Source organism: Prenolepis imparis, unplaced genomic scaffold (genome assembly GCF_030444845.1).
Source record: "Prenolepis imparis isolate NDT839.2.m4 unplaced genomic scaffold, iyPreImpa1.0 SCAF_11, whole genome shotgun sequence".
Classification (NCBI taxonomy): Eukaryota; Metazoa; Arthropoda; class Insecta; order Hymenoptera; family Formicidae; genus Prenolepis; species Prenolepis imparis.
In genome coordinates, this window is record NW_028141169.1 from 3,873,011 (window position 1) to 3,898,745 (window position 25,735).

At 35.4% G+C, this 25,735-nt stretch overlaps 1 protein-coding gene across 9 annotated transcripts in view; it reads left to right on the plus strand.

The window, feature by feature from the left end:
* Positions 1–25,735, plus strand: part of LOC145942533 (dystrophin, isoforms A/C/F/G/H) — a 429,734-nt gene that overhangs the window by 160,572 nt on the left and 243,427 nt on the right. For all 9 annotated transcript variants that reach the window (XM_083049357.1, XM_083049358.1, XM_083049354.1 and 6 more), the window contains 3 exons: positions 622–833; positions 2,528–2,682; positions 3,146–3,335. In XM_083049357.1, coding sequence (XP_082905483.1) covers positions 622–833; positions 2,528–2,682; positions 3,146–3,335 — 557 coding nt within the window. The remainder of the gene's footprint in view (positions 1–621; positions 834–2,527; positions 2,683–3,145; positions 3,336–25,735) is intronic.

The window sequence follows — 25,735 nt, forward strand, 5'->3', positions numbered from 1 at the left end:
CTTAATATATGCGCGCGTATGTTGTGTGTGTACGTGTGTGCAACACGAAGAAAGAAAATATCATGTATCAATATCATGTATAAATATAATAGCATTAATATTTTATGATATTAAAAAATCTTTCGCTGCTTAGCAGTTTGACGCGCTTCAATAATTCGACACTTCTCAAGCGCACAAATGTTTTCGCGGATCGAACTAGTTTTGCTGGATTATTCTTATCAACACCTCTTAAGGTGAAAGCTTAAAGATACGATGTGTTTTTAATTGTATTAATTTGATTTATTTATATTATGTATTGGTATATAATATAATTTGAAAGAGGGAGTCACATTCTCTCTTGTCGACAAAATCGTGATTTTGAAATAGGATTTGATGCCACGACATTTCATCAAATTTAAGTATTTTGAATATAAAAAAAAACTTTATAAAAAGAAACAGTGTGTGACAGCATTGCAAATGTGTGACAGTTTGGAAATTAAGGAAGTAAAATTGCTCGCGCAATATTCGGTCTCGCAAATACGCGCGATGATTGACATTTCATTCTCACCGAGCTTACAAAGCAGAATCACTCAGTAACGCACATATTCTCACCCCGTTATTCGTTCGGTTCTAATGTTATAGTTACCAAGCTGAGGGAACATTGGGACGAGACGAATTCAAAAGTCATGCAAAGGAAGACGCAGCTGGACATGATGCTGGGAGACAGTCAGCGATACGAGGCGAAGAGAAACGAGGTGGAGGTCTGGCTAGCGCGAATGGAAACTCGACTTGAGAGAATGCGAGCTGTAGGACATACCGCCGATGTACTCGAAGCGCAGCTCAGGGAACAAAAGGTACGTCGAACTCTCTTTTTCTCATCTTTTGCGCGAGTTAACTTAACCGCGTTAGCCCTTCGAGCTGGCGAGTTTTTAGTACCACGCGTGAGCGTGAGATGAGATAGTATGTGCTGTACGAATACGTGATAATTGCATTACCTTATTTAGTCTGTTTTAACTATTGGAAGTGTTGAGTAATTTTAGAATTTAACTTTTTTTATGAATATATTGACAGATTCATATAATCGCGAAGTGTTGAGTATCGTAGTATCGATGAATTATTTAATTGAAATGCATAAAAGAGTAAATCATTGTGCAATATTGTGTTTACATTAAAGTAAAGAATATTTTATAAGAAGAATCTATATAGTTTAAGAGATATCAATTGTAAACAGTACTTTTGATCGTGTCGTAAGTTTAAATGGAATTTTTACTTTTTAATGGAAATTTTAGTCTTTCAAAGGCGCTCTTTCTTCATATTATGCATTTGTTTGCTTTTATGGCGCGGCTTATTTTACGTTATTTTTACGATGGAATGTTTCGACAGTGCATTTTTCATCTTGCGTTCCGGGAATGCACTGGTATTGAACGAGATGTGCCTGCTAACCAATATCATTTCGTTGTACGGCGCCAGGAAAACTTTTGAATGCAATCCTCTTTGGGTATATAAACGAGTGTTGCGAATAGCTTACAAAAAATTATTTTTTGTATATGTATTATATTCTCAAATTATGAAAATTACGCCACAACATTTTATTATGTGCAATTACGTTAGTATTTACCGCAAATAATGTAAAAGCGTCTTAAAAATCTTTTCTCGTATTATAGAATACCTATATCTACGCAAGCACTGAATATATATCCAAAGTTTGCGGGTGCAAATGTTTTCTAAAGCCGCGAACTTTTCCCATTTGTAAGCAGAATTAAAGAGAGCGAGCGCTTCGGAATCTATCTGCTCGGTAATAAGCCCTTTCTAGTAATTCTCTCTTACTTTGCATACGAGAGTATAAACGTACCCTGAAAAAAAAAGAGAGAAAAAAATAAATCGCTGAGGGGGAAGAACGGAATTCTCTTCCAACGTCTCAATCAACGAGATCCCAGCCGGCGAAGCACATCGCGCGCGAGGAGCTCTGTTTAGATTCAAAAGAGCAAAATGAGATATTCATGGAATAATTTATTTTCGTGGCCGTGTACCGCGTCTCCTTTGAGTGTAATGCATTCGTTCGTCTTCTTTTTCCGAACTTCACTTGACGTGTCTTCTGAATGGATTTTGACATGAAAGCATAGTTCAACGTAATATTTATTTTATTGCCGCTAGAACAGATAAAAAGCATTTTTTTCATTAATATTCTATTCAGTTTTGTATGTGAGTATTTTTTTCTTTCAATTTTTTTTGTGCGTCGTTCACCCGCTTCTCGAAAATGCACATTATTTATACGGAGGTTTCTATCTCTCGCTTTGCAACTTTGATTGGGACCAATCAGTGCCCATCGGATACCCGAAGAAAAGTTGCGCCGTACGGTATATCGGCGTAAAACTTTAGTCGAACCTTGCAAAGATTTAAACTTCGCCGACTTATCGAGGCTCGAGTGCAAAGGAGGCACGGCTTCTTCTAACTCGATACGAAGCTAGAGTTAGATAAGTTTTCTTTTTTCGCCCGCCGGCGCACCCTCTTCGATTTTACGATCTCGTTTCCTTTCTTTTTCTCGCAGTCGTTCCACGCCGAGCTGCATCAGTACAAGCACCACATTGAACTTTTTAATCAGCTCACTCAAAAGCTGATAGCTGTTTATCAGCAGGATGATACTACACGAGTAAAGAAAATGACAGAGACGATCAACCAGAGATACAACAATCTGAACACGAGGTGAGTATCGATAACATTTTTTCTTTTGCGAAAGTTTCCGGCTGTCTTTTAAAATTTTACATTTTTATTCGAACGCAATGATGCTGATTCTATCGACATTATATATATGAATTTAGTATAGTATAAACATCAAATTGCTAGGCGAAATAATTAACTTTAAAAATTTTTAGTTTATATATTTTTTAAAATTATTATAATGTGTGTTACATTAATGATAAAAATGATAAAATTGTGCATGAAAAATAATCGAAAATTTTACTAAAAGAAAAAAAAAAATTTCAAGTTTACCAATAAAATATTTGTAGTCAAAAGAGAATAATGCAGTTATTAAGACAATTTTGCGGTGTTCATAGTATATCGCGCGTGCTCGCGTTCGCGTTTATATACCGTCTCTCGAGCTAAGGAACTTCGAATCAAACTGCAGATCACGGATGTAATACTGTATTGACCGTTCCGTTTCCAGCATCATCAATCGGGGAAAACTACTACATTCCGCGATGAACTCGCTTCACAACTTCGATCGGTCTCTAGACAAGTTCTTGGCCTGGCTGAGCGAAGCGGAATCCTCGATGGAGGGATTGGAAGCGGAAGCTGATCGACTAGGCGGACGACGAGACCAGGGTGCGCTCAGACGACCGCAACATCAGCTTAAGGTAAGATTGTCACGTTCACGCAAATTTCGCAACAAGTTCCGACACGGTTCCCTGGTAAAGTAAGTGTTCCGGCTCGATGTACCGCAATTTGTCTCAAGTGTTATCGAAAGATCGATAACTTTGTTTTGGAATTGAAATATCTCTAGTGTAATACAGTATTTTCTCTTTAATCTACATCAGAGTGTAGTTACTCGTATTCACATTGCCGTTGTTGAATCGCTATTAATCATCTGCAGCGGTAATTTATGTTTAATAAGTTGATATGCATGCGAAGAATTCACGACAGTTCTCTCTTGTACGCAGAAGTTGCCGATTTAATAGCGCGGAAATTATATTGATTGCGTTCTCTCTGTTTCTCTCTTTCGAGGCAAAGTTTCCTTAACGCTTCTATTTACTTGTTGCGTTTAACCGTATAATCGCGTCTAGAAAATCGCGTGTGTTCTCACATGTTGCGCGTTCTAAAAGGGGCTTCACGGAGCATTGTCAGGCTAAGTGAATCGACCTTAATCTTCGATGAACCCTAAGTCGACCGTTAAGAACAAGATGACATTTAAATGTCGATTCTCTTTATTACCAGCTTTTTTTTTACAATTTATTCAATATATCGTAAATGGAGAATATTTTGTCGTTCTCGTTATTAAACAATTTAAAACAACTTTTTCGATACTTTAGAAATTTTTTGAAGAATTGCCGTCCAACCGAGCAATTTATATCATGACGCGTATTTGCCAAGTTCTCATGGCAGAGAGTAAACATTATTTCTCTCGAATGTGCACAGCACGTATGGGGACCGGTTAGGAGTTTAATACGATTCGAGCCAGGCGTGTGATAGTGTCCATCACGTCGATTTCAGATACCTCTCCACCATCGCGCGTCGTTCGATATAGTATATATATACGATATATAGGTTTTACAACTTTTCGACTGATTGCCATAAAAGCGTGTCGAAGGTGCCGGCCAGTCAGCGTATTGACGTTTCCATTAAAAAAGAAGGAGCTCACGATATCGAGTATCGATATATAACGCCGACCATCAGTCTCTGTGCACAAAACGTGTTTTCCTGCTTTATCGCGATTCCCAGCTTCCGCTCATCCGAAGATTGAAGCTCTCTCGTGTGCGCATATATATACTCTTGCATATTATTTCGATTGTTTTTTCGTCGCGCCGACGCACCCGGCAACATTTCTCCCGCCGCCCGACTCTCGGACAGTCATTGCGCTCGCGTGCCGTGATTTAGTTAGCTTTTAATTTTGCATTTGAATCGGTTGCTTTTCATGCGACTCCCGACCCCTTTTTACCGGCGCGTTACCGATTTTTTCTCGCGGTCGTTAATTTGCAAGCGATCATTCTGTACGTTTTGCAACGAGTGTAGAATGCGTGAGATGGTGCTCTCTCATACAGAATAAATTTTTCGCGAATTGTATCATGCGATTGCAACGTTTATTTAATTGCGGAGAATTTTGCATAATTTTATTAGCATTTTTCTATGCAACGGTACGAATTTTTTATACGAGAGAGAAATACAGATAGGATTATAAAAACAGTCGATTGTTTAGAATCCGTATTAAACATATAAATAAATAACTTCGAGAAAAATGAAGTATAATAATAATTATTATTAAACGGCATATCATATTTTTTAGACAAACCGTGATTACTATATATATGCACGCGATAGAATCGTGAGAATGGTTTATAAAATTATAATTGACGTATTGTTCAAACTGACATTATGTGGCTGATCTCGTTACTAAAGAAAAATTTATTTAGTATTAAACTACAAGTTTCTTGTGCAAACGTGGCTTCATATCGTCGGTATTTTATATCTTTTACTTCGTAAGTACGTATCGATAAAACCACGTCTGTTACAATTTATTTGCACGCCGAGACAGCACTTATTAGTTGACAGAAACATGCGCGCTATCGTTGAGCTGGAGACTTTGATCGATTGTATGTAATATTTAAGAGGAAACGATATGCCGTTTATCATAAAGTTTAGAGGCAGACATCGGATGAAGCGTCCCTATTTCGAGTAGACAAAATTTACAATGAAAATTTCTTGCTTGATACTCTATTTTTATATACTGCAAGTTATCTATATATTAATTTTAAATTTCTTATTTGATTATTTCTGTGAATTTTTATTTTGGCCATATCTTCCAAGGAAAATTACTTTAGTGAATTATCGAAAAAATTATTATGATATTATTATTATTATTCCCATATCAAAACGTATTATTACATGTATCATTATTAAGTAAATTATAATTTCTTGCTACATAAAATCATGCAAAGTTTAGTTTAAATGATTTTTACATTAAATATTCACGTAGAAAACGTATATTATTTAGTTCGAGATTATGTGCTTATGAATAATACTTAAATTGTTATATCAATATGATTTATCTTTCTTAGAATATGCAGCGTTTAAAAGTTTTTTCATATTGATTACCGAATTTGTGGAGACGTATATTTTACAAATGTTTGAATAATTCACTAATCGTTTAATCATGTTTAATCAATAGGAGAAGTATCTTTAATTTTTCATTGGAAATGGTTGACGACTTACTGCTAATAACGTAGTTATTAATATCGGCTCTTTTCTCCTTAATCTTTAATCTTAATGTGACATTAACGGTGTTTAATACATTCGGCATAGAGAGTTTCAAAAAAAATTTTTTGATAATATTATGTGAGATCATCATCAGAAAAAATATCTCTTTCTCTCTTTTATATGTGAAAATCATGATTACTATTCTGTTCATTATAGATGCGCATACATCGTGTACATTCAATAAATAGCGCGAGCATAATTATAACTGTAATTATCAGTGAAATAGTGGTTACATTTGATAAGCTATAATAACTGATTCGGAATCCGTGCGATCCATTTATCATGTTTATCACGAATAGTTGGAACATTGTGTAATCTGCTGTTCGATAGTTCATCTCGTAAATGGCCAAAATTGATTAATCATACGGTTTGCTCTGTAATGCAGTTACATTCAAAGATTTTATATGCCATTTTATTACATTTTTTCTTTTTTTTTTATGTTGCTTTTTATTGCACTGTCTTTCATATAAATGCTGAAATCTCATTTTTTTTTATACCGAACAATCGTGAATTCTAATGAAAATCTATTATCATTTTATAATTTTGTTTATTGTACATTCGACGTCACATTAATGTTATCATGTAGGCTATTCGTAGAGGCGAGAAACCTGTGTTGTCACGTCACCTCTCTCGTGTTACGATGAGTTATATGTCGCGCGCAACTTTTTTTTCCCCCAGCGCATCGCATTTTCACGCGGAAACTATACCGATCGTACCATCTGGCACTCGAGACTAATTAACTTCGGTGAGCGTGTCCATTTTACCCTCTCACTAAACCCTTTGTACCTCGTTGACACAATTTCGGAGTTTTTCGTATCTATGTAGCGGCGATTTATTTCGAGACTGCGGAGATATTTCGTTGTTCACGTGAAACGCGCGACACTTAAAGATATATATTATAAATCGAGTCGAGTGAAACACGATCGATCTGCTACGAGGACGCGGAGCTCTTATTTAAGTCGCTTATTTACGTGCGACGATAGATATGGAAATCGAGTGGCGAACAAATGGAACGTCTTTTTTTCCGCGATTGTAAATAGCTCTTTTCTTTTCATTGCTTTATAGGTTCATTGCTCTCGCGGCGAGCAAATCGGAGATGAACTTCAAATGTCGTTTGCAGTTTGCACGAAAGCTAACGAGCTATCTAGAAGCGATTATACGTTTAAATAAATTCGCGATTGAGAATTACCCGATGGAGTTTGCCTTGCGAATCAAAATTTACGATTGCAATTAAGTTACTAACTTACTTATATGATTTTTATATTTTTATTGGATATAACAATCACAGATATTATAACTTTGAAATAAACGTCGTCCTGCTAGGTGTATTTTTAGTCGAAATGTTATATTTTTAATCGAGTTTTGAAGCCGACGTTGCTTGTTCTGATTTGACATACGATGAATATCCCATACTATCATTCTTCTACCTATCCGTGTTACATACAAATAAAATTATTCCAGGGGTAATGCATAAAATCGATCAATGCATCGCGCATATTTGTGGCTGAACTGTCCAACTATCAACATTTCTTGAATATGATAGTTTATACTATTTATAGTTACAAGTTTCGTATAATGACGTGGTCCTGTACTACAGTTTACAAATGCCAGTACGATTCAACTAATGAATTATCGATCCGTCTATCTCGCAGTCGGATATAATTCATACATGTAATATTTGTATGTATCTATCCACCTCTCATCAACTTTCGAAAACAGCATGATTATTTGAATTTGTTGGCTGCAACTTGCGCCTTATATCGTTCACTATTACATCGTTCGACGAAATTATTTCTGTGTTAAAGAGCTGAGTTTTGAAATATCACTTAACTCTCCTTAATTAAATTTACGATAGTCCTTCAAAAGTTTCTTTTCGTTCCAAGTATATAATATTTCAAATTTTTAAACATATATTACAGCTATAATTTATTTTCATAATTATATATTTTTTTATAAAAATAAAATTTTACACTTTTAAGAGAAAACTTTAATTTTTTATAACATATCATTCGACGTATATGAATTGATTTTATTAGAAAGATAAAATTTGCAAATCTCAGGTTGCAAATTTCTTAATATTGCTTGACATCAAAGAAATATATCTCGAATGAAACGCCACGTTGCATACACATTAAAGCGACTTATGAATTGCAAAACACATTGCTACGTGACGTTTTTAATTTCTTATATTCAAGATCTCGAATGGACTCGCTCTTTTTAAAAATAAAGGAGATCTGTTGCGTAAATTAAAATCTTAATTTCGAATTTCTCGTCATTGTGCATCATATCGGGATTCCACTGCCTTTAAGAACCATTTATACGGAAAGTAGTGAGAGCATCGATCGGCGAGACGCCGGGGAGTCGCTTACGTGACCCGGACTTATGTTTTGCCTTTGAATGAACAAAGAGAGTACGGCCCTTTCTCATATTCACGGTAAACACGGCACGCTCTGCTTCGTTAAATGAACCCTGCCGTGGCTAATCCGCTTTAATGCAATTTCACATGGTGGCTCTTTTTTTTTTATCGTAGAGTCATACATACCCTATGTGCGACTCGAGCCTCGACATTCCCTGCGGTGAACCTTCCTTCGTACTTAGATCATTAGACGTACAGAAACGTGATTTATCGATATATCGGCGTCGACTTTCGAGCGCTGAAAAGAGAGAAGAAATGAGGAGATACTTGGCGCAATAAATCAGCGTTATCAGCCAGTTATAGTAAAATAAAATATGTTGATTTTTACACATATCGAGGCAATAATAGAGTATTTTATCGAATCAATTTGTTTTCTTGCAAAGAATTTATTTAATTATATTCTAATTTGGCGTGCATAGTAGTTGTAAACTTTATTAATTGTTACATTAATCTTTTATTATAATTTTTCAACTTTTACTCTTTTTCTATCGATGAATATTGCAACGTATTATAAATATTAAAACAGCTGTTTTGGCATTTCTTCCGCTCTACCAATTTTTAATAATTGTGCTTTAGAATTACAGTTGAATTGTCAGAGAATGAATACGCTGGATATTTTCTCTCTTTCTTAGTGCAATATAATTAAACATATTTTATCTCTATAGACTCGACTGTCAGATTTGACTTTGGTTGAAATGTTACCTAGACGTAATTGCGGTATTATCCGATTGGAATTATCTTTCACGTGCTCGACACGACTAATTGTCAAAGTTGATTGAAGGGGTATTATAGCTTAACGGATGAGGTTGCTTGGCGAAATGACAATGTTTTGTCGGGGTATCTCGAAGGTCACGGAAACGCAGAAGAATGAGCGAACCGAACTAGCCACTTTCCCTTTCTCGCTTCATCGCGCCGAACGCAGCCGAACGATCGATAAAACGCCTCCACCGTCGGGCGGCTGAGCGCCCCGCGACGATAATATTCCCCCTTCTAATAGCCATTATTCCGTTATGTTATGGCGCTTTTCGAGACTCGACTGCAACGGGGAACCCTTACCGTTTCGCGCGTTGCATTTTGCTCGTGCGACAGGAAAGACAGTGCCGCGTGGAGAAAATTTACAACAAATTTACATGCGCACGTGCTCACAAATGTGCTTTGCATGCCTTCTCTCTGGACTTGCCCTGGCTTGGAATTTCATTTAGAAGTATCAGGGAACGCGTCCTAAATATTTCCTCCCGCATCTTGTTGCGCGCTCGTGTGTGAAGTTAACAGAGAGAAAATTCTATAAACATAATAAGTCTCAGTTAAATAATGACGATTCTTGCGGTATGGTGATAATAATTGGAATTAAGATTTTATATAAATGTGAAACTCCACTGCGAATGTTTTATATTAATTTGTACATGCATATTTTTATTAATGCATTTATTTAAATTTTTTTTATATTTAATATTAGTTTACAGAGCTGCGATCTTCATTATAAATTGTTCCGAGGATATTTTCCCGAATGTGATCGCATGACGTAGCCGATGCATGTTTACGATAAAATCATCAAACAGCTGACGACAGCTTAGGGGGCGCGTTCATTGGTCTGTCCTTTTTTTTAATACTTCCACGCACAAAGTGGTATTTTTTTTTCAACGCAGGGGTTTTGCTTTTGCGACAGGCCAGAGTCGGGGTGCTACTCAATGCGGAAACATGATTTAAATCATCCGTTACAAAAGATACGCGACCGTCGTGTGTTTGCAAACGCGGTGAAAATAAAAAACGGAAGTCATAAAGATTATGGGACTCTGAAAAAGAGAAAGAGAAAAAGAGAGAACGAGGCCTCGTAAAAACCGAATATAAAACGAACGTGCTTTGCTAGGGTGGCCCTCTTCGCCAGGTTTTTTTTCCCAAAGGGCAAAATTTTAGAAATTGTAGTGTGTTTCCTTATTTTTCAATATTTTCCTCTGTTCTTCACGAATATACTTTTAATCAATCCTCTCGTTTAATACTTTTATTAATTTTTATGAAAAATTTCTTAGCTTTAGAAAATATTCAAGAACATACTTTTGATATTTCTTCCTGATATCCGATATATTTGAAAAGAGTTCGCGGTATAGTTCTAGCGATATTATATGAGGAGAGGAAAAGAGAAGTGAGTTTATTTTTATATTACATTTTATTTTGCAGTCTTTAGTTTATCTTTAAATGAGTTATATTTACATGAGCCTTTATATATTTAGTGTAAATGTTTAGAACAGAAATAATCTCTATTTCTATTATCTTAGCCGCTCCCAATTCTTATAAATAAAATATGCGTATATTACTTATCCGCCGCGACCATCCCCGTATAACTTGGAGAATAAAATTTGATACGAGGGTGTTCTCGATCGAAGTGGTACGCGCATGCGCTCTAAGTTCACGCAGAGGGCGATAGTTTCCCATCTACCCTTATAGTTCTGTAGTCGGTAATATAGAGGATTCACCCTGGCTCAGGGGTTGCTTCTTGGGGTAGGAACCGGAACTTCCTTTGTACCGACAACGGAATTGCGGAATTTTCCCGCCTAGTTGCTGGTAAAATTTTCTTAGCTGTTATCGATACATAATTTTGTAAGTTGTATGAAAAATAATTTCTACAATTTCTTACTGTGCAACCCTCAGTTGCACCCATAAGTCTTCTGCGGTAAGAGCGGCATATAAATTGATTTACCTTTTGTCAATTGAATACCAAGCAAAACGGCTTAAATTTGATTCAAGTTTAATTAGTTTAAAAAGCAAAAACTAAACTATTTCTTAAAAAATTGACGTTGATCCTAAAATGCGAAGTAAATATTAAATTTTCTTCAAAAGTTTTCAAGGAAATCAATAATATTTTAAGATTAAACCAAGTTATTTGAATTATCTATACGTATAAAGTGTTTTGCAAGATATTTTATCATTTTTTATATAGCCATCAAAAGAAATTTGAAGCAAAAAATTATTTTATTATTTTGTCACGAAGTTATTCAAGTAATGAGATTATAATCCGTATTATTAAAGTAAAATTGAAAATAATATATTATGAAATTTATGTGCGATAATTATTTTGTTACTGATTATTAAATAAGCCACTGATTTATATAGTTGAATATCTTTATATTTGAATGGCATAACTTATACAGTGAACGATAATATTATTTGCGATTAACATAAAGCTCGAAGGAATTTGAGCTATCTTCCGTCCCGGATGTATTTGGACGAATGCAATGTTGCGAACGAGATAAGAAAATTGCGGTCTCATCGCATAGCATTCAGGTCAACGGAATCGATTTAGACGGCTTCGCGCTTAAAAGTCGCAAAATCACGTTAATGCATCTTGCCGCTCCATATAGCGCCAGTTTACCGCAGCAGCTTTAATTGTACGATTCTTTCGACAAATAGCAAAGATATTAAGTACTGACCTACATCTTTCGCAACAGAAAAAATATCGGGAAATACGGAACTTATTTTGTCACGATTGATACGATTTATTAAAGAAAGAATTTATGCAATAATAAATGCAGTAATGGTAATATAATAATTCAGATATGAATGGAGATTAAATCATACATCTGCAATGAACGATGATATAATTTTAGAATAAAAATTGACACGATAAAAAACTTATAGTAGTATTAGTACGGATACGTAGAAAATTTAACCGTTTATCTCTCACATTCTCATTACATTACGATAAACGCGCGCTTGACTTGTCATTTTCATCGAACCCAAACGGATAGATATTTCGCGACACACATTGCATTTGCCATTGCCATCCACGCAGTACCTTTGCTCCCACGGGATATCTCGTGTATTGAGTTGATTGTGTTTCCGTTCTTCCAACAACGTATAGCTCCATGATTTATTCCGCGGTCGTATCGCGAAAATCGTGTTACGACGTTGATTCGAGTTATTTCACCTCGACGCTCGTTAGGCGAATATACGCCAAGAGATCGCAGCTAATATTCGAGCTGCGTGCTAAGTTGTCAGTTATACGTTTCGTTTATATCGTGCCGTGGTGGCGTTAATTTTGACTGTGAGCAATCATTCTTGAATTTACGGCGCACAATAATGTTCGCTGATGTCGATTGTCGGTTTTCAATTTGGCAAGCAATCTGATTTTCCCGTTCGTTATACTGACATCGATACGATAAATAATAGTCGATCGTTGAACTTTGGAAAAAAAATCGCGTTTTGCGTCGAAATGTAAGCTACATTTTTGCCTAGCACGGATTGATTTTTAATAATCACGTATAATCACTTTGCGTTGATTAAATTTCATTTTTATCACATATTTTTTAATGATTTTATTTTAACTACTGCATCACGAAATGGAAAGATCTGTTGGAATAGTAAAAAAAAATTCTGTCCTAAAATTTATATTAATTAAGGAAGGATATATTTCTATAAAAATTTTCTTCTATTGCCGAATAAAAATATTTTCGTTTTTGTTTTTATCAAATTGAGAGAGCAGATACTTTTTTGATTTATTTTAATCTCTTTATCTCTTTATACATTATTTGTAATATCTCGTAATACATTATATTTATATTATTTTTTACTGGGGGATTAGGTAAAATTTTTAGATACTCTTAATTAAAGAGATTGTCAGCGACCTGCATTTGCAGCGTTGAAAGTTCTTTTCACGATTATCTCGTTGTAACATCCATTGTCACACAGAGATAACTAGCACAAAGTCCATGTATAATATTACGTAAGGGAGAAAAATTGCTCCTATGCACGAGAGGGATTATTTATTAATATCATACATATAATTATTTATTAATGTCGCGATGCGTGCTCTAAAGGATTCTTTCGTTCTTTGATCTTTTTGCGTCGTTTCTGCTCGCCTAGTCTTTTTCGGCGGCTTGACAAATTCGATAATTCACCCCCGATATGCTAAGGTAGTTGAATCCCTCCCCGGTGTGACATATGGGAGTCAAAGAGATAACATTGCGTGCAAATGTCGCCGCTGCTTGGCAGTTTGTACCGGCAACTTTACATCCCGTCCCGTACTTTCATCGTAACCGCCGACATCGCGTATGTCCGCGATACTACTTTCATATATCGTGCGTTCGTTCGTTCTTGTATTGCGCGGTATCAGGCCGTACGTCCGCAGCAGAAACCCCGGCCGACTTTGTACGCTCGCGTACTTCCGAATAGAAGAGAAGCCACCGCACACTAAACTGCCGGAAACAATTTCAGCAACTACCGAGCAAAATTAACGGACGCGGCTAGATTGAGAGATTGCCATCCGGCAACTGCAACGGAGTTGGTTTAGCGTTAAATAAATTCCGAGAATGCTCTTGTGTTAATTTTTGCATTATGCATCAAGTTTAGTATCTTCAATCTCTCTTTTATACAACTGTTTTCCATTGTCGACGTTCATTAAAATAATCTTAACATTCTCTGTAATGACGACACAAAGTTATCACATGTTAGCTTTTTAAAAAACAAGTCCGAAATGCATTCTTTCTTATCAGACAAATGATATACTTTCTTTAGCAGGAGATCTATAAAAGGCATTTCTCAAAACTGCTTGCGAAATATGATAAAAATTCAAGATTGATTGGAAAAGAATGCTGTGATAAGTATTTTTAGCAATTTTATATGATTTTATGCATGTGCAAAAATTTTGTGAGTGATTTTCTTCTTTTTTTATTAAGATTTATTTGCTTATTTACTTGTATTTAAAATAGTAAAAAAATATAAACATTCATATTTAGAAATTAATATAAATGATTTGAGCATATACATGTGTGTATGTGTCACGTACAAGTTTAATTTAAATTCTATTATTTTTGAATAATAGACATAGACGTACGAAAGACAAAAACAAAACGCACGCACGTATTGTAATATCGAACGAAAGAGATGTGGCAAATTTAAATCAAATGAAATCTAGCGCGATTGTAAGAAATTGCTGGAATATCTTTTCGGGCACGAAAGCAGGTCAATCTTATTCCTTCGGGGAGTCGATATTTTTGAAATTCCGCGACGATTTCCATGTGGTGGCAGTCAAGAGATAAGGGGAATCTTGGAAAAATCCGAATATCCCGCACTTGAATATGGACGTAGACGTTTCCCAAGAGCCCATAACAGCGTCGTGCTACTATTTTTACGGAGGGATACATTTCGTATTTTTTCTCCCTCGTCACCGTGAAAGAGAGACACTTCTCGAGATGGCAATATTGACGAGTCAGTCTCTTCGAAGGTAACCGTTTATCTCGCGAAACTCGATCGGGACGTCGTAAAATCCGGTGACTCACTTTATTACGCGACGCGCAAGTTATTGCCGCTATTATCGCTTTCGCACGAGCAAAAGATCGAGCAAGCTCCTTGTACGAAGCGTAGCATAGCAGAGCAGCGTTTTAACGATATGCGTGAAATATGCAATATCTTGCGAAATTCATGATACATTTTCCGTGCAATTCCTGCGGGATCTTGGTTCGCGCCAGCTGTCGACACTTCCCTATTTACCGTCGCCGTTAAGCTGCACCTGCGGTTACATGGAATTAACGATCGAAATATTTCGGTTTTACAAGCCAGTGAGACAATTCGCAATCGTAGAATTATCGATTAAACGGTATAAGATTGATACAGAGTGTTATCTCGCTTTCGTAATAGAAAATTCTCTTCCAACATTTTGCTCTGATATTTTTTTATCTTTTTTTATAAGTAACTTTTTCATAAATATAAATTTTACTTAGAGAGAAAATTGTTGAAATACTGCTGTATCTCAAATCTCAAATCTCGACAATTGCCATTTTCTTAGTTTAATCGAAAGCATTCTGGTCACTCCGTATATTCGACGACTCGCTGAATAAAATGACCAGAAGATAGTTGAGGAGAATGCGTCTCAGTTATTCGCCGAAGGGCCGAAAACAGATTCGCCTTGGGCAACTCGACTAAACGCGTCGCTCTATTTAAATTCCACCGTGGAGAATGTTTCGTATTAAGGAGTTTGCCTCGGAGGAAGTGCGCCGCGAGGAGATGTTGCTATCATCGCCGGATGGTGCGGTAGCTAAAGCGGTGCGGTGGCAAAAAATTGAGTACATCGTCAGCGATGCTGGTCCCTTCCGGCGTTACGTTGAAATACGGAATCGCTGTGTATATAAAAGTAAAACTGTCGGATATAGAGCGAACTTACGCGTGTATTACGATAACTGTTCCCTTTGCGAAAATGCGTTCTCGAGAGATCTTATTGGAAACTCCGGAGTATGACGATCGAGCCGGCGAGCGGAAATGATTTTTCGATAAAAGTTTTACAGCCGCGTTTTCCGAATTGCGTCTCGAAATTATTAAGCCGCATGAATTGCTCAAACTAAGCGTGTAAAGATTATAGTTTGTTAATCATTCCCGTTTTTCGGAACACTTCTTAGAGGTACTTGTTCGAAAAAGATCCTATATATTTATTACGTGCGGTCTTATTATATTTTGATATTATTATATTCAAAATTATTATTTTGTCAACTATATATTTTATAAATCTATAATATTGGTAATATTATAGAATTAATATTATAGAAATATGAAATTTTTGAAAAATAAAACTACGCACACATTCTCCGTAAATCATACGAGAATTTTAAGATTATAATCCTTTATTATTACAAAATATATTTTTTAACGAAGCTATAGAAAACTTTTTGAGTGAGTTTGACTTTTATTACGGTTTTCGAATAAAATCGAGCAGTTTTTTTTATTTTTTTGAGATAATAAAATGAAAAAAGACGATGGCGGGTCTTATTATTAATCATATTTCTTGTTTTAATTATTAATTTTATTATTCTTTAAGTTTGCAAAATGAATTTAATGTAATTGAGAATATTTATTAAAATAACGAATACAAATTTATCAACAGACAAGGATTTTTTAGAGGAATGTCTCTTTTGAACTGATTGAAATACAAGAAATTCTCAATTTATAATATTGAGATATTTCTTTGGCTTTAATTGAACGTTCTCGCATTCTCGCGCTAGATTCATGTTTAACAAAATCATGATATTCAAAGGCCATTTATTAAGGCCAGTTATTCGAGTTAGCACAACATTTGAATACTTCGTTCGAGCGTGGCATCTCTTGCATTTTGCGCTTTTATCGATTATCTCGAAATATTCCGCATTTTTTCACAGTTTGGAAAAAATTTGCAACATAGACGTAAAAAGAAAAAAGAATAACAATTCACGATAATATGTGATAATATATAAATCTATCTAAAAAAAAACTCAATAACATCTTTATTTATAAATTTCTAATTGATTATTTTCTATTTTGTCTTAGAAAAAAAATTATATGTACTTATAAATTTTCTGATTATATGATTCGGATGATGAGTAGTATAATTATTTGATTTTTAATTGAGAAGTATCTTTATTTAAGTTGTATAAACTCATTCAGGATAAAATCTTGTTATATATAATAAAGTATTTAAAGTTTAATAAATAATTTCAAATAAAGATGATAGGATTATGAGATGGACTTTTTAATTCTCGTCGATGTAGACAAACTCTTCATGTTCTTTTTTACTCTCTTTCTCTCTTTTGTCATTAAAATCTCTCATCTATCACTATCCTGACAGGTTCTTGTCTTCGAATTCTGTCGGAGCGGCTTAAGAATTTCGTCAATAAACGTGGCAGCTGGAGGTAATAATGTACGCACCGCAGTTTACCCTACAGTATTCCTAATAATCCCTTCGGTGACGCCCTAACTTTTTATAAAACTCTATGATCGATAAGTATTCTCGTAGGATATTTTCTTGTTATCATCGATCATAAGTATATGATATTTTATCTAAATTACGCGAAACAGTAGAGCATACTTTAAACTTTTTTAGAAAATAGAGACGCTTATTGCGTCATTAAAGACTGCAGCGGATGAAAGAAATGCGCATTCTGGCGTTACCACCGGAAGAAGAATAAACTTAATTGTTTCGATATCAAAGCTGCCATTTCTGGAGCTTTGATTCTTCGTCATTGAGTCGCACTCTCTACCGAGTAGGTTTTCTAGTACTTTTTACTTCCTCTCTACCTCTTACGTCGTTAACTTCGTCTACCTTTCGTTGTCTCTTTGGATGCTATCTCGGATCGAATGGACGACTCTTTTGGTATCGACAATCGTCGACGATACGAAACTAATGGCACCGTAGGCTTCGTTATTCCCTTCGCTGATTTCTACCGATCGTTTTCTTTGGGGAGATATTATTTCGATGTGATACATTTTTTTTTTCACGGAATAAAATTAACAACATAACATTTTTTTATATTAAGAAAAATATTTCTATATATTAAAGCTTTGATTTACATATGTTTTATACTCTCTTTTTATTTGAAATTACTCGTACGTGAAATTATGGATACGTCAATCTTGTAGATGGACAATATTTTTAAAATTCAGCGAATTTCTTCTGCCAATACTTTGTTCGTGTCCACAAAGACATCTGTTTTTACGACGTCATGTCCGTAAAATTTCCGCGGGAGCATGAATGCTTCTCCGTTAGTCTCGATCCGTAAATGGGGGCTACCATCCGCAATTCCTCCTCGTGGCCAACTTCTAAAAACCGGTCACCTGCCGGACAAGCTAATTTATCTTTCGTACGAGGTTTAAAGCCCTTTCGTCGTTTATCTTGCCGCCGACGAGTGGAGGATCCCACTCGTTTCTTTCTTTTCTGCCCTCGCTCTCTGCTCCTCTTTCTCGTTGTGCCCTTAGTGGACACACCAAATTGAAAAAACACCTACTCACATAACAGCATCTTCGGGGACTTCGAGAAATTGTCCTACGACAATCTGTCAAGTGACAGGGCGAAAGAATTACGCCATGACATTACGTTCATGCGTTAATGTCGTTGCTGCACGATATTAGCACGACAGTAGCATCGTTTAAGGAAAATAAATATCTTTAATTTAACTTAAATTACATTTTTACAGTATATTAAAATATAATATACTGTAAAATACAGAATAAATATAGGTTCTAAATATAGAATAGAATATATTGCCATGGACAAAAAAAGTCAAGTACAAGTTACATACATTACGATAGATACGGAGGAAAGTAATTTAAACGAAAACCGATGATTAAATAATCGCATAAAAAAAGTGAAGCACGAAAATTGTGAAATAATATGGAAATGCAATTAATCTTTCATATTTGATATTTATGGAATGGTTATATATTTTGTTGTACTTTATTACACCAGCGATTTTTTGAAAATTCGATAGGGGAAGTTTTCAATTATAGCTTTCAGTGTGTCTCGCCATTTGATCGAAGGAGAAATTAATAAAAATATATGATTTATGATGATTGTTCCGAGTTATATGTGACTTGTTACTTTGCAATTGTTCGATCGATATTCCTGAAATCGCATTAGATTTGCGAAATTTGGATTACATCGGAGATGTAACAAAATTGAAATACAGCGCATTATTGATTAATTAATTACTGTCGAGTTTTAATGCTTTTGTTTTACTTTATTCTGCAGCATGTATTATGGAGTTTAGTGCTTTATTGTAATTCGCTTTTACGCAATACATGTTTTTTTACCATCTCGAATATAAAAGGGCGAGACTGAATGGTTGGCACGTTTCATTTTAATGAAACGCGTGTGATGGAAACGTGAACGTCAATATCGCGAGCTGGATGTTCGCGACGAGAACCTTTTCTGGTAACGAATGCAAACAGTATAGCGTTTTACGGGGCTTTAAACTAAAAATGTTCTAGCTAAATGCGCGACAACTTCTCAACGTGTCCAGTCGTAGAATCTATTAGCAAAGCGTATATTTTGTAATATTTGGGAAATAAATCTAGTCTTCAGGATAACACGATCGCTGATTGCGTATCGTACGGTGCAAAAATTTATATGTTTATATCTTGATATAATCGCGAGTGATAACTCTCGCGATAACATTTGCAACGCGATGTTTAAACGTATAAAATATATCAGATTCAGCTTTCAATAAATATTTTAATATTTTTCATCAATTTTGTATAATTAAAATATCGTTATCAAAAATACAATCCAATATATTTTTATGTTGCAAGAAACTGTTTTATAAAATAGTATTATTTTAATTTTTACAAAAATAATGATTTACATGCAAAAAATTGCGCCAACTAAGAATAAAAAATTATGTATATAATAATCGATAAAAATGTTATTTCGTAAGCAAAAAATCTGTTGTGCTAAACGGTATTAACTTAATAAAACGAAAATTCTGTAAAAGTTTAATTTTAATTAAAATTTGATGATAATGCGAGATTTGGGAAGCTCTAATCGGGAACTCGCGATCACACGAGATTTGAAAAGCCTTAATCGCGCGATTTAATTTGCATCGATAATTTTTTTGTATTTTTTAGTCATATGTCATAATATAAATATGAGAAAATATTTTTTTCTATTTGCACATTTACACATTTTGATCAGTATAATTTTATGTGAGATTACGAGGCAAATAATAGTATTTGCGCTTTTCGAATGAATGGTGAAATCTATATTTGGAATGTGCGGTTTTGTAATGGACAGTTTATTAAAAAAAATCCTGTCGACAGAGTAATTACAACACAATAGTCAGATAGAAAACTACGATAAAGGCGCGATGCAGGAAAAAAAGGGAGACAACGAATCAGAAGGTTAGACGAGCTGTCAAATCAGCGTTCGCTGAAACAGCGCATCGAACAAGTGAACAGTGATGAAAAAATTCGGTTTTGCACTTCGGCATGAATACACCTTTCCCTTCACATAACTGGTTTTTTCTGTTATTCCAATTTTATCCGATACGAGTTATATCACTGTTCTAATTGTGCTCAATATTGATTTAATCGAAATAAACACTCTGCAATTGTATCTTTTTTTCAAAACTTACACATTTTTTCCGCTTTTTCGATCGCTTTCTCTCACAATGGCTCGTTACAGATGATAAAATCTTAAAAATATTTTTTTTTTGTATAAATTGTCAATGTCAATGACAATAAAAGTTACAATTGTGAAACTCGATTTATTTAATACCAAGCGGGGATATTTCGTAGCCATTTCGGATATAATCAGTGTGAGAGCATTTTTACGTTAATCACGCGCGAGACACGCGCGACTTTTCCTTGCACGAAGTCGTTCGTCATCGGGAAAATGAAAAATTCCAAACGAGACTCGCGTGTCATGGTTCGGAGCTTCTTATCCGTTGCATATCCATTTGCGGAATTCGCGGCAGACCGACGAAGCTTAGGAGGCGACCGAGATGTCGCCGCGGAAAAATTCAGTTATTGCGGCGAGACACGGAACGTTGTGTTAGTTGAACGGGAGATTTCGGTAGCGCGCGCAAGGAACGATAGGAATTTTATCCTTGACATGAAAGGAACGCATCTCGCCTGTATCGTAAATTGTTTGATAAAAATCGCCATTTTTCGACACGCTTTTACGACGTTCAGTTTATATATATAGGTATAGCGTAACTTATTGTCTTAACCGCGCGCGGATACTTCGATTCCCAATAGATTCTCTCCCGAGATGGACAACGCGCTGATGAACGATAGAAAAACTTTACGCCATCTCAAAGTATTTTCCGATTGTCCTAACGCATAATGGAAAGAACGTTTTTGCCACCGACTCAAGTTTCATAGCCGAGAACCGAAAGCGCATTGAAACTTTCGAGATTAGTCCACGCGAGAGAGAAGACTTTCGCGAAAATTCACGCTGTGGAATACGATGAAAAATGCGGCTATGTCGTAATGAATTTATCCATTTCCTTTCTTCTTTCGAATCTCGAATATTTAATTGACACGACTCGGCGAATCGTCAAACGTAATACAAAACTTGGTTCATTGTATAATGACGTTGAGCAAGTTATTCAACTACTTTGCTTAGATTATTTTAAACAATTTAAACTGTAAATAAGAAAACGAAAGAAAAATCGAGTTTAATTTTTATACATTTCTAGTTTTAATTAATTAATCAATCGAGCCCGTTTAATTATTTATTTTATTTATATATTTATGTTTATAGTTTTTTTTTACTCAAGTGTGTGTATATATTTCAAGGCACATGAGCACGAGTATTCTTGCTTACGGGCTGTGTTAATTCCATTAGATTGATGGCAAAGCTCAGTGCAGACGTAGAGATGCACGGCAAAAACTTTATTCGTGACAGCGGCTCCGTTGCTGTTCTCAACTTCTTTAAACGCGAGCACCTATTGTCATCAGATATGAACTTTGAACTCCGTGTTGTTTCATCGTAGACGAGACGTAGCATAAAAAGTCAAGAGATGACGGAACAGCTGTTATTCTTTATGATTACCACGGATTTTAATTAAGCCGGCGTCCATAAAGAAGGGTGGGATACTTTGTGATTTAAAATTTCATCAAAGATATATTTTTCATACATTCTGACATGCTATACATCATGTTATATGCGTTTTCACCTCTCGTCACAATGCTTTTTTTCGTAACGATGATGACCAAATTTTGCTAAATAATAGTAGCATATTATACTAACTTGTCTATTCTTTTTTTTGTTTCAGGTAAGTGAACTGTGTGCTTATATTTCACTGTCGCCACGAGTGGTTTATAATTCGGTGAGTGTATTGTAATTTCATTATTAATTTAATCAAATTGTTTATCGATTTGTTTGCGCAAATACTATCGTATTTCGTGAATACTTTTCTATTTTCTTCAATGAAGAATTGTAATCTCTCTATATAAAGTATTCCGAAACTTTCGGAACGCTCGTTTTACCAACAATAAGTTATCATATCTCGCCTCGAATCGTTAATTTTTACGACAAAGTTGTGAATTTTAATTGGTTTCGACGGTAATTGAAAGGCTCCGACCGCGCGCCCATCGCGTAAAATATAATGGCTATGCGAAAGTCCGGTCCAGGACGCGCGCTTTTCAATTACAAAACGGCGCGGATTTGCTCATGTGAAAGAGAATTTCAATTAGGCGTTAATGGACGATATGAGATTTTTGTTGCATTAAAGCGGAACATCCGATTACCGGCTTACAAATCGGTCGTACGCGCCAATATTGCATGTGCTATTCAGATCCGTCTCGAAAAAATCCGAAAAAATATTCGGATAATATCAAACTCGAGTCTATCGAACCTAATCGTGTCATATATGTATATCGCGATTAATTTTAAATTTTTATAAAATGTGTTATATGATATTATGTGGTAATATGACAGGATTTATTTTATTTCAAAAAAATGAGTTCCTCAGAAAAAAGATTGAAATAAATTAAGATTAATTAAGATATATATTTTTTATATATTCACAAAGACTTTTAGATATTATTCCGAGAACTTTCTGACTTACGCATAAGCTAACATTTCGAGATGAAATAACGAAAAAGATTCGAAGAAAAATTTCTTAAGCTTATTCTGCATCAGAATATATTTCTGCTTCTTTCGACAAAAAGTATATATTATACAAAGTCTTTTACGACCGCCGGAATCGATTTCGCTTTCTTCGCAACAATTTGTCGCTCGTAATCTCAAGAAGCGAGGGTATTAGTGGTAAGAGTCAAGCTGAAACTTAATTGAGTGAGATTTTGCAAAAGAAGCTACTCGGAGGTTGTATCATTAAAGCGGGCACTTGCCCCTTCACCCGCGTTTTCTTTTTTACCCTTAACTCGGTAACCCATATTTCACGGTAGCACTTACTCTAGCCATTCTCCTTTCACAAAGCCACTCGTTCCGCACAAAAATACTTGCGAGCCCCGTACAGTCCAAGGCACTTTTCGCCAAGAATCGCGATGCCGCAAACAATCCCTATCTCGTTCATATATATGGTTCTTATATGGCGAGGCTATTCTTAAATATATATAGGCATATATATGTGCGTAAAATATATTAAAAACGAAAATAATTTCTTTTTTTGTATATAAGAGCTTGAAGTTAATTTGTATATCTTCAACGGAAATATAACGAACAGAGAGATGTTAAAGAAAATAAGAGAGAGAATTTTGTTACTTTTTAATATATATATACAAATTTTTGAAATTTTCAACTCTTAAAAACTGGCAAATTTTAACACATGTTCGTACGTTCATGCCTACACACTGCACATTTTATAAAATACGTACGTGATCTACGTTCATCGTGGCATGTGCTGGCGTGTATGACATGCTTTCGTGTGCGCACACGTAAGACGTGAAACTTTTTACCGGATTTCGGAATAAAGCAGCAGGAGATTGAAAAGTGAGGACGAAGAGGAGAGAGATGTGACAAGAGTCGGGTTTCTTCCGTCACTTCGTTCTTTTCACGATTTTTCGCGCTGACGAAGTTCCGTTTTCAGTTTCGTATTTTACGCCAAAAAGAGAACGCTAACCTACGAAAAATCTCTAAATTATAAATCGCTGTCTTCGTGAGACGACGATTGGACGATTTCTTTATGTCGACGCGAGAGTGCTGAATTGTAAATTTATTCCATTATTTTTTACAAATGTGGCGTTTATTACACGATGACGTGTAATAAAATTTATTTCTAAAAGGTAATAAAATCGAAAAAAGATTAATAGATTTAGACTTTTGCTCAATTTTTGCTCAACTTAGCATGTCCAATACATAACTTATCGCACGATAGGCAATATCATATATAATATCTATAACTGTAAACACTTGATACTTTTTCTAAAATAAAAAAAATTCTAAACTATAGTTATGATTATCTGAAATTATGGGAGGATAGCATCGTCTTTCCTGCACGAGACGAACATAGAAGGTAGAAAATGGAACAGAGATCAAGCTCATAAGAGACCTTCAAAGGATTGTTATTCGTACCTTATTTAGCGCTTCCTGCTTGTGTGTGTATGTTGTGGTTAACGTGTATCTGCTAACGAACCTATTGCGGCATCTCGGTCAACGTTTGGTCTAGTAATCCCGTGTGTTGTTTGCAGCTTTAATGCCATTCCATACATAGATACCGCGCGAAATCCCTAAATACGTATTATATTTTGAAAGATGTTTCACATGATCCAAGTATATAATTTTCGTGATATATCCACGATGAGTTGATTGCAATTATAAAGAATTCCATGAGTAATCCATGGATATTTTGCGAAAGAGATAATGAGTGAAATGAATTGTCCGAGTGTGTCGGATGAAATTAATTATACGATTAAAAAATTAATTATATTCACGACACCTGCAAGTCATATTTATAAAATAAATAACAGATGATATGCAAGATTCATAATTTATAGAGAGCGGATAAAGATTAAATTTTTATTATTCAATTAAATTAATTCGAGATTCACTGTCGTTTCATTCTCAGTAGATTGTATTACATTTCGAACGATCAGTTTATATATTTCTTTGTAATCTCGCTTTTAGCTTATTAGGTTTATTAAAGTGCGTTATCACTCATGGGGATGGTAACCTATTTCTCTCTTGCTATTATCGTTAAAGTTATCGCTGGAAAAATCCTTTTATTTTACTTCGCGCAACACCTTATAAGGAACGACTTGACGATCTCCATTAACGGGAAATGGCAATTAACTTTTTACTTCATTTACCTTGAATTTGTACTTTACAATCATCGCTTGCTAATAGACTTCGCGGAATATAGACATCTCGCTACCTTTATCAAGCATGAAATAACGCGAAAGCTTCTCATGCAACTAGCGCTTTCATTTACTTTTATACATTCGCAGCGAAATATCCTTTTCTCATCGTACGAGGAAATTCTTAAACACAATTACTGCGTCTCTCCCGAGAATATTTCTCGTGGAACGGACGACAATATAAAACGTGATTATTTCTGGATTAGTTTTATATTCTCGGGATTCTCGGGGACCGAGTTTTGCGTATATCTTGCGCAGGCGGATTTTATATCTAATATATAAGCCCAGTGTCATCTAACTGCAGAGTTTTCTTTCGTCGGGACGGAGACTGGCCCGTAGTCCCTTCTTTCTTTCTTTCTTCTCGTCTTCCTTCCGTCGACGATTGGCTCGCTCGCTTTTATTATTTCGCTTTGTGCGCCGGGTTATAGCAAATGATTTATCTGCCGGCAGCACAACGGCGTCGCTGCCTCATCGGAAGTTGGCGTAATCTCGTTCGACGGCTGCCTGCCGGATCGAATAAGTTTCGGTATCCGTGCAAACCTACATACATATATATCGTCGTTTCCATTTGTATCCATTAGCCAGGAAGTAGTTGCATCGGACATAGTATCTCGTGCTGTGAGGATGCAAGGGATGTTATTTCGTCTAATTCGAGAAAGTCCGATAGTGGGTGGCTAACCAAACTTGCTCCTATTATTTAATACAGTTTAAACGACGATACTTTAAATGCAACTGTTAACGCTGTTAAAAGCGACGAGGGAATTACACTGTAAATAGATTTCGGTTGATTCAACATCGCGGCTGGATTGCAATATC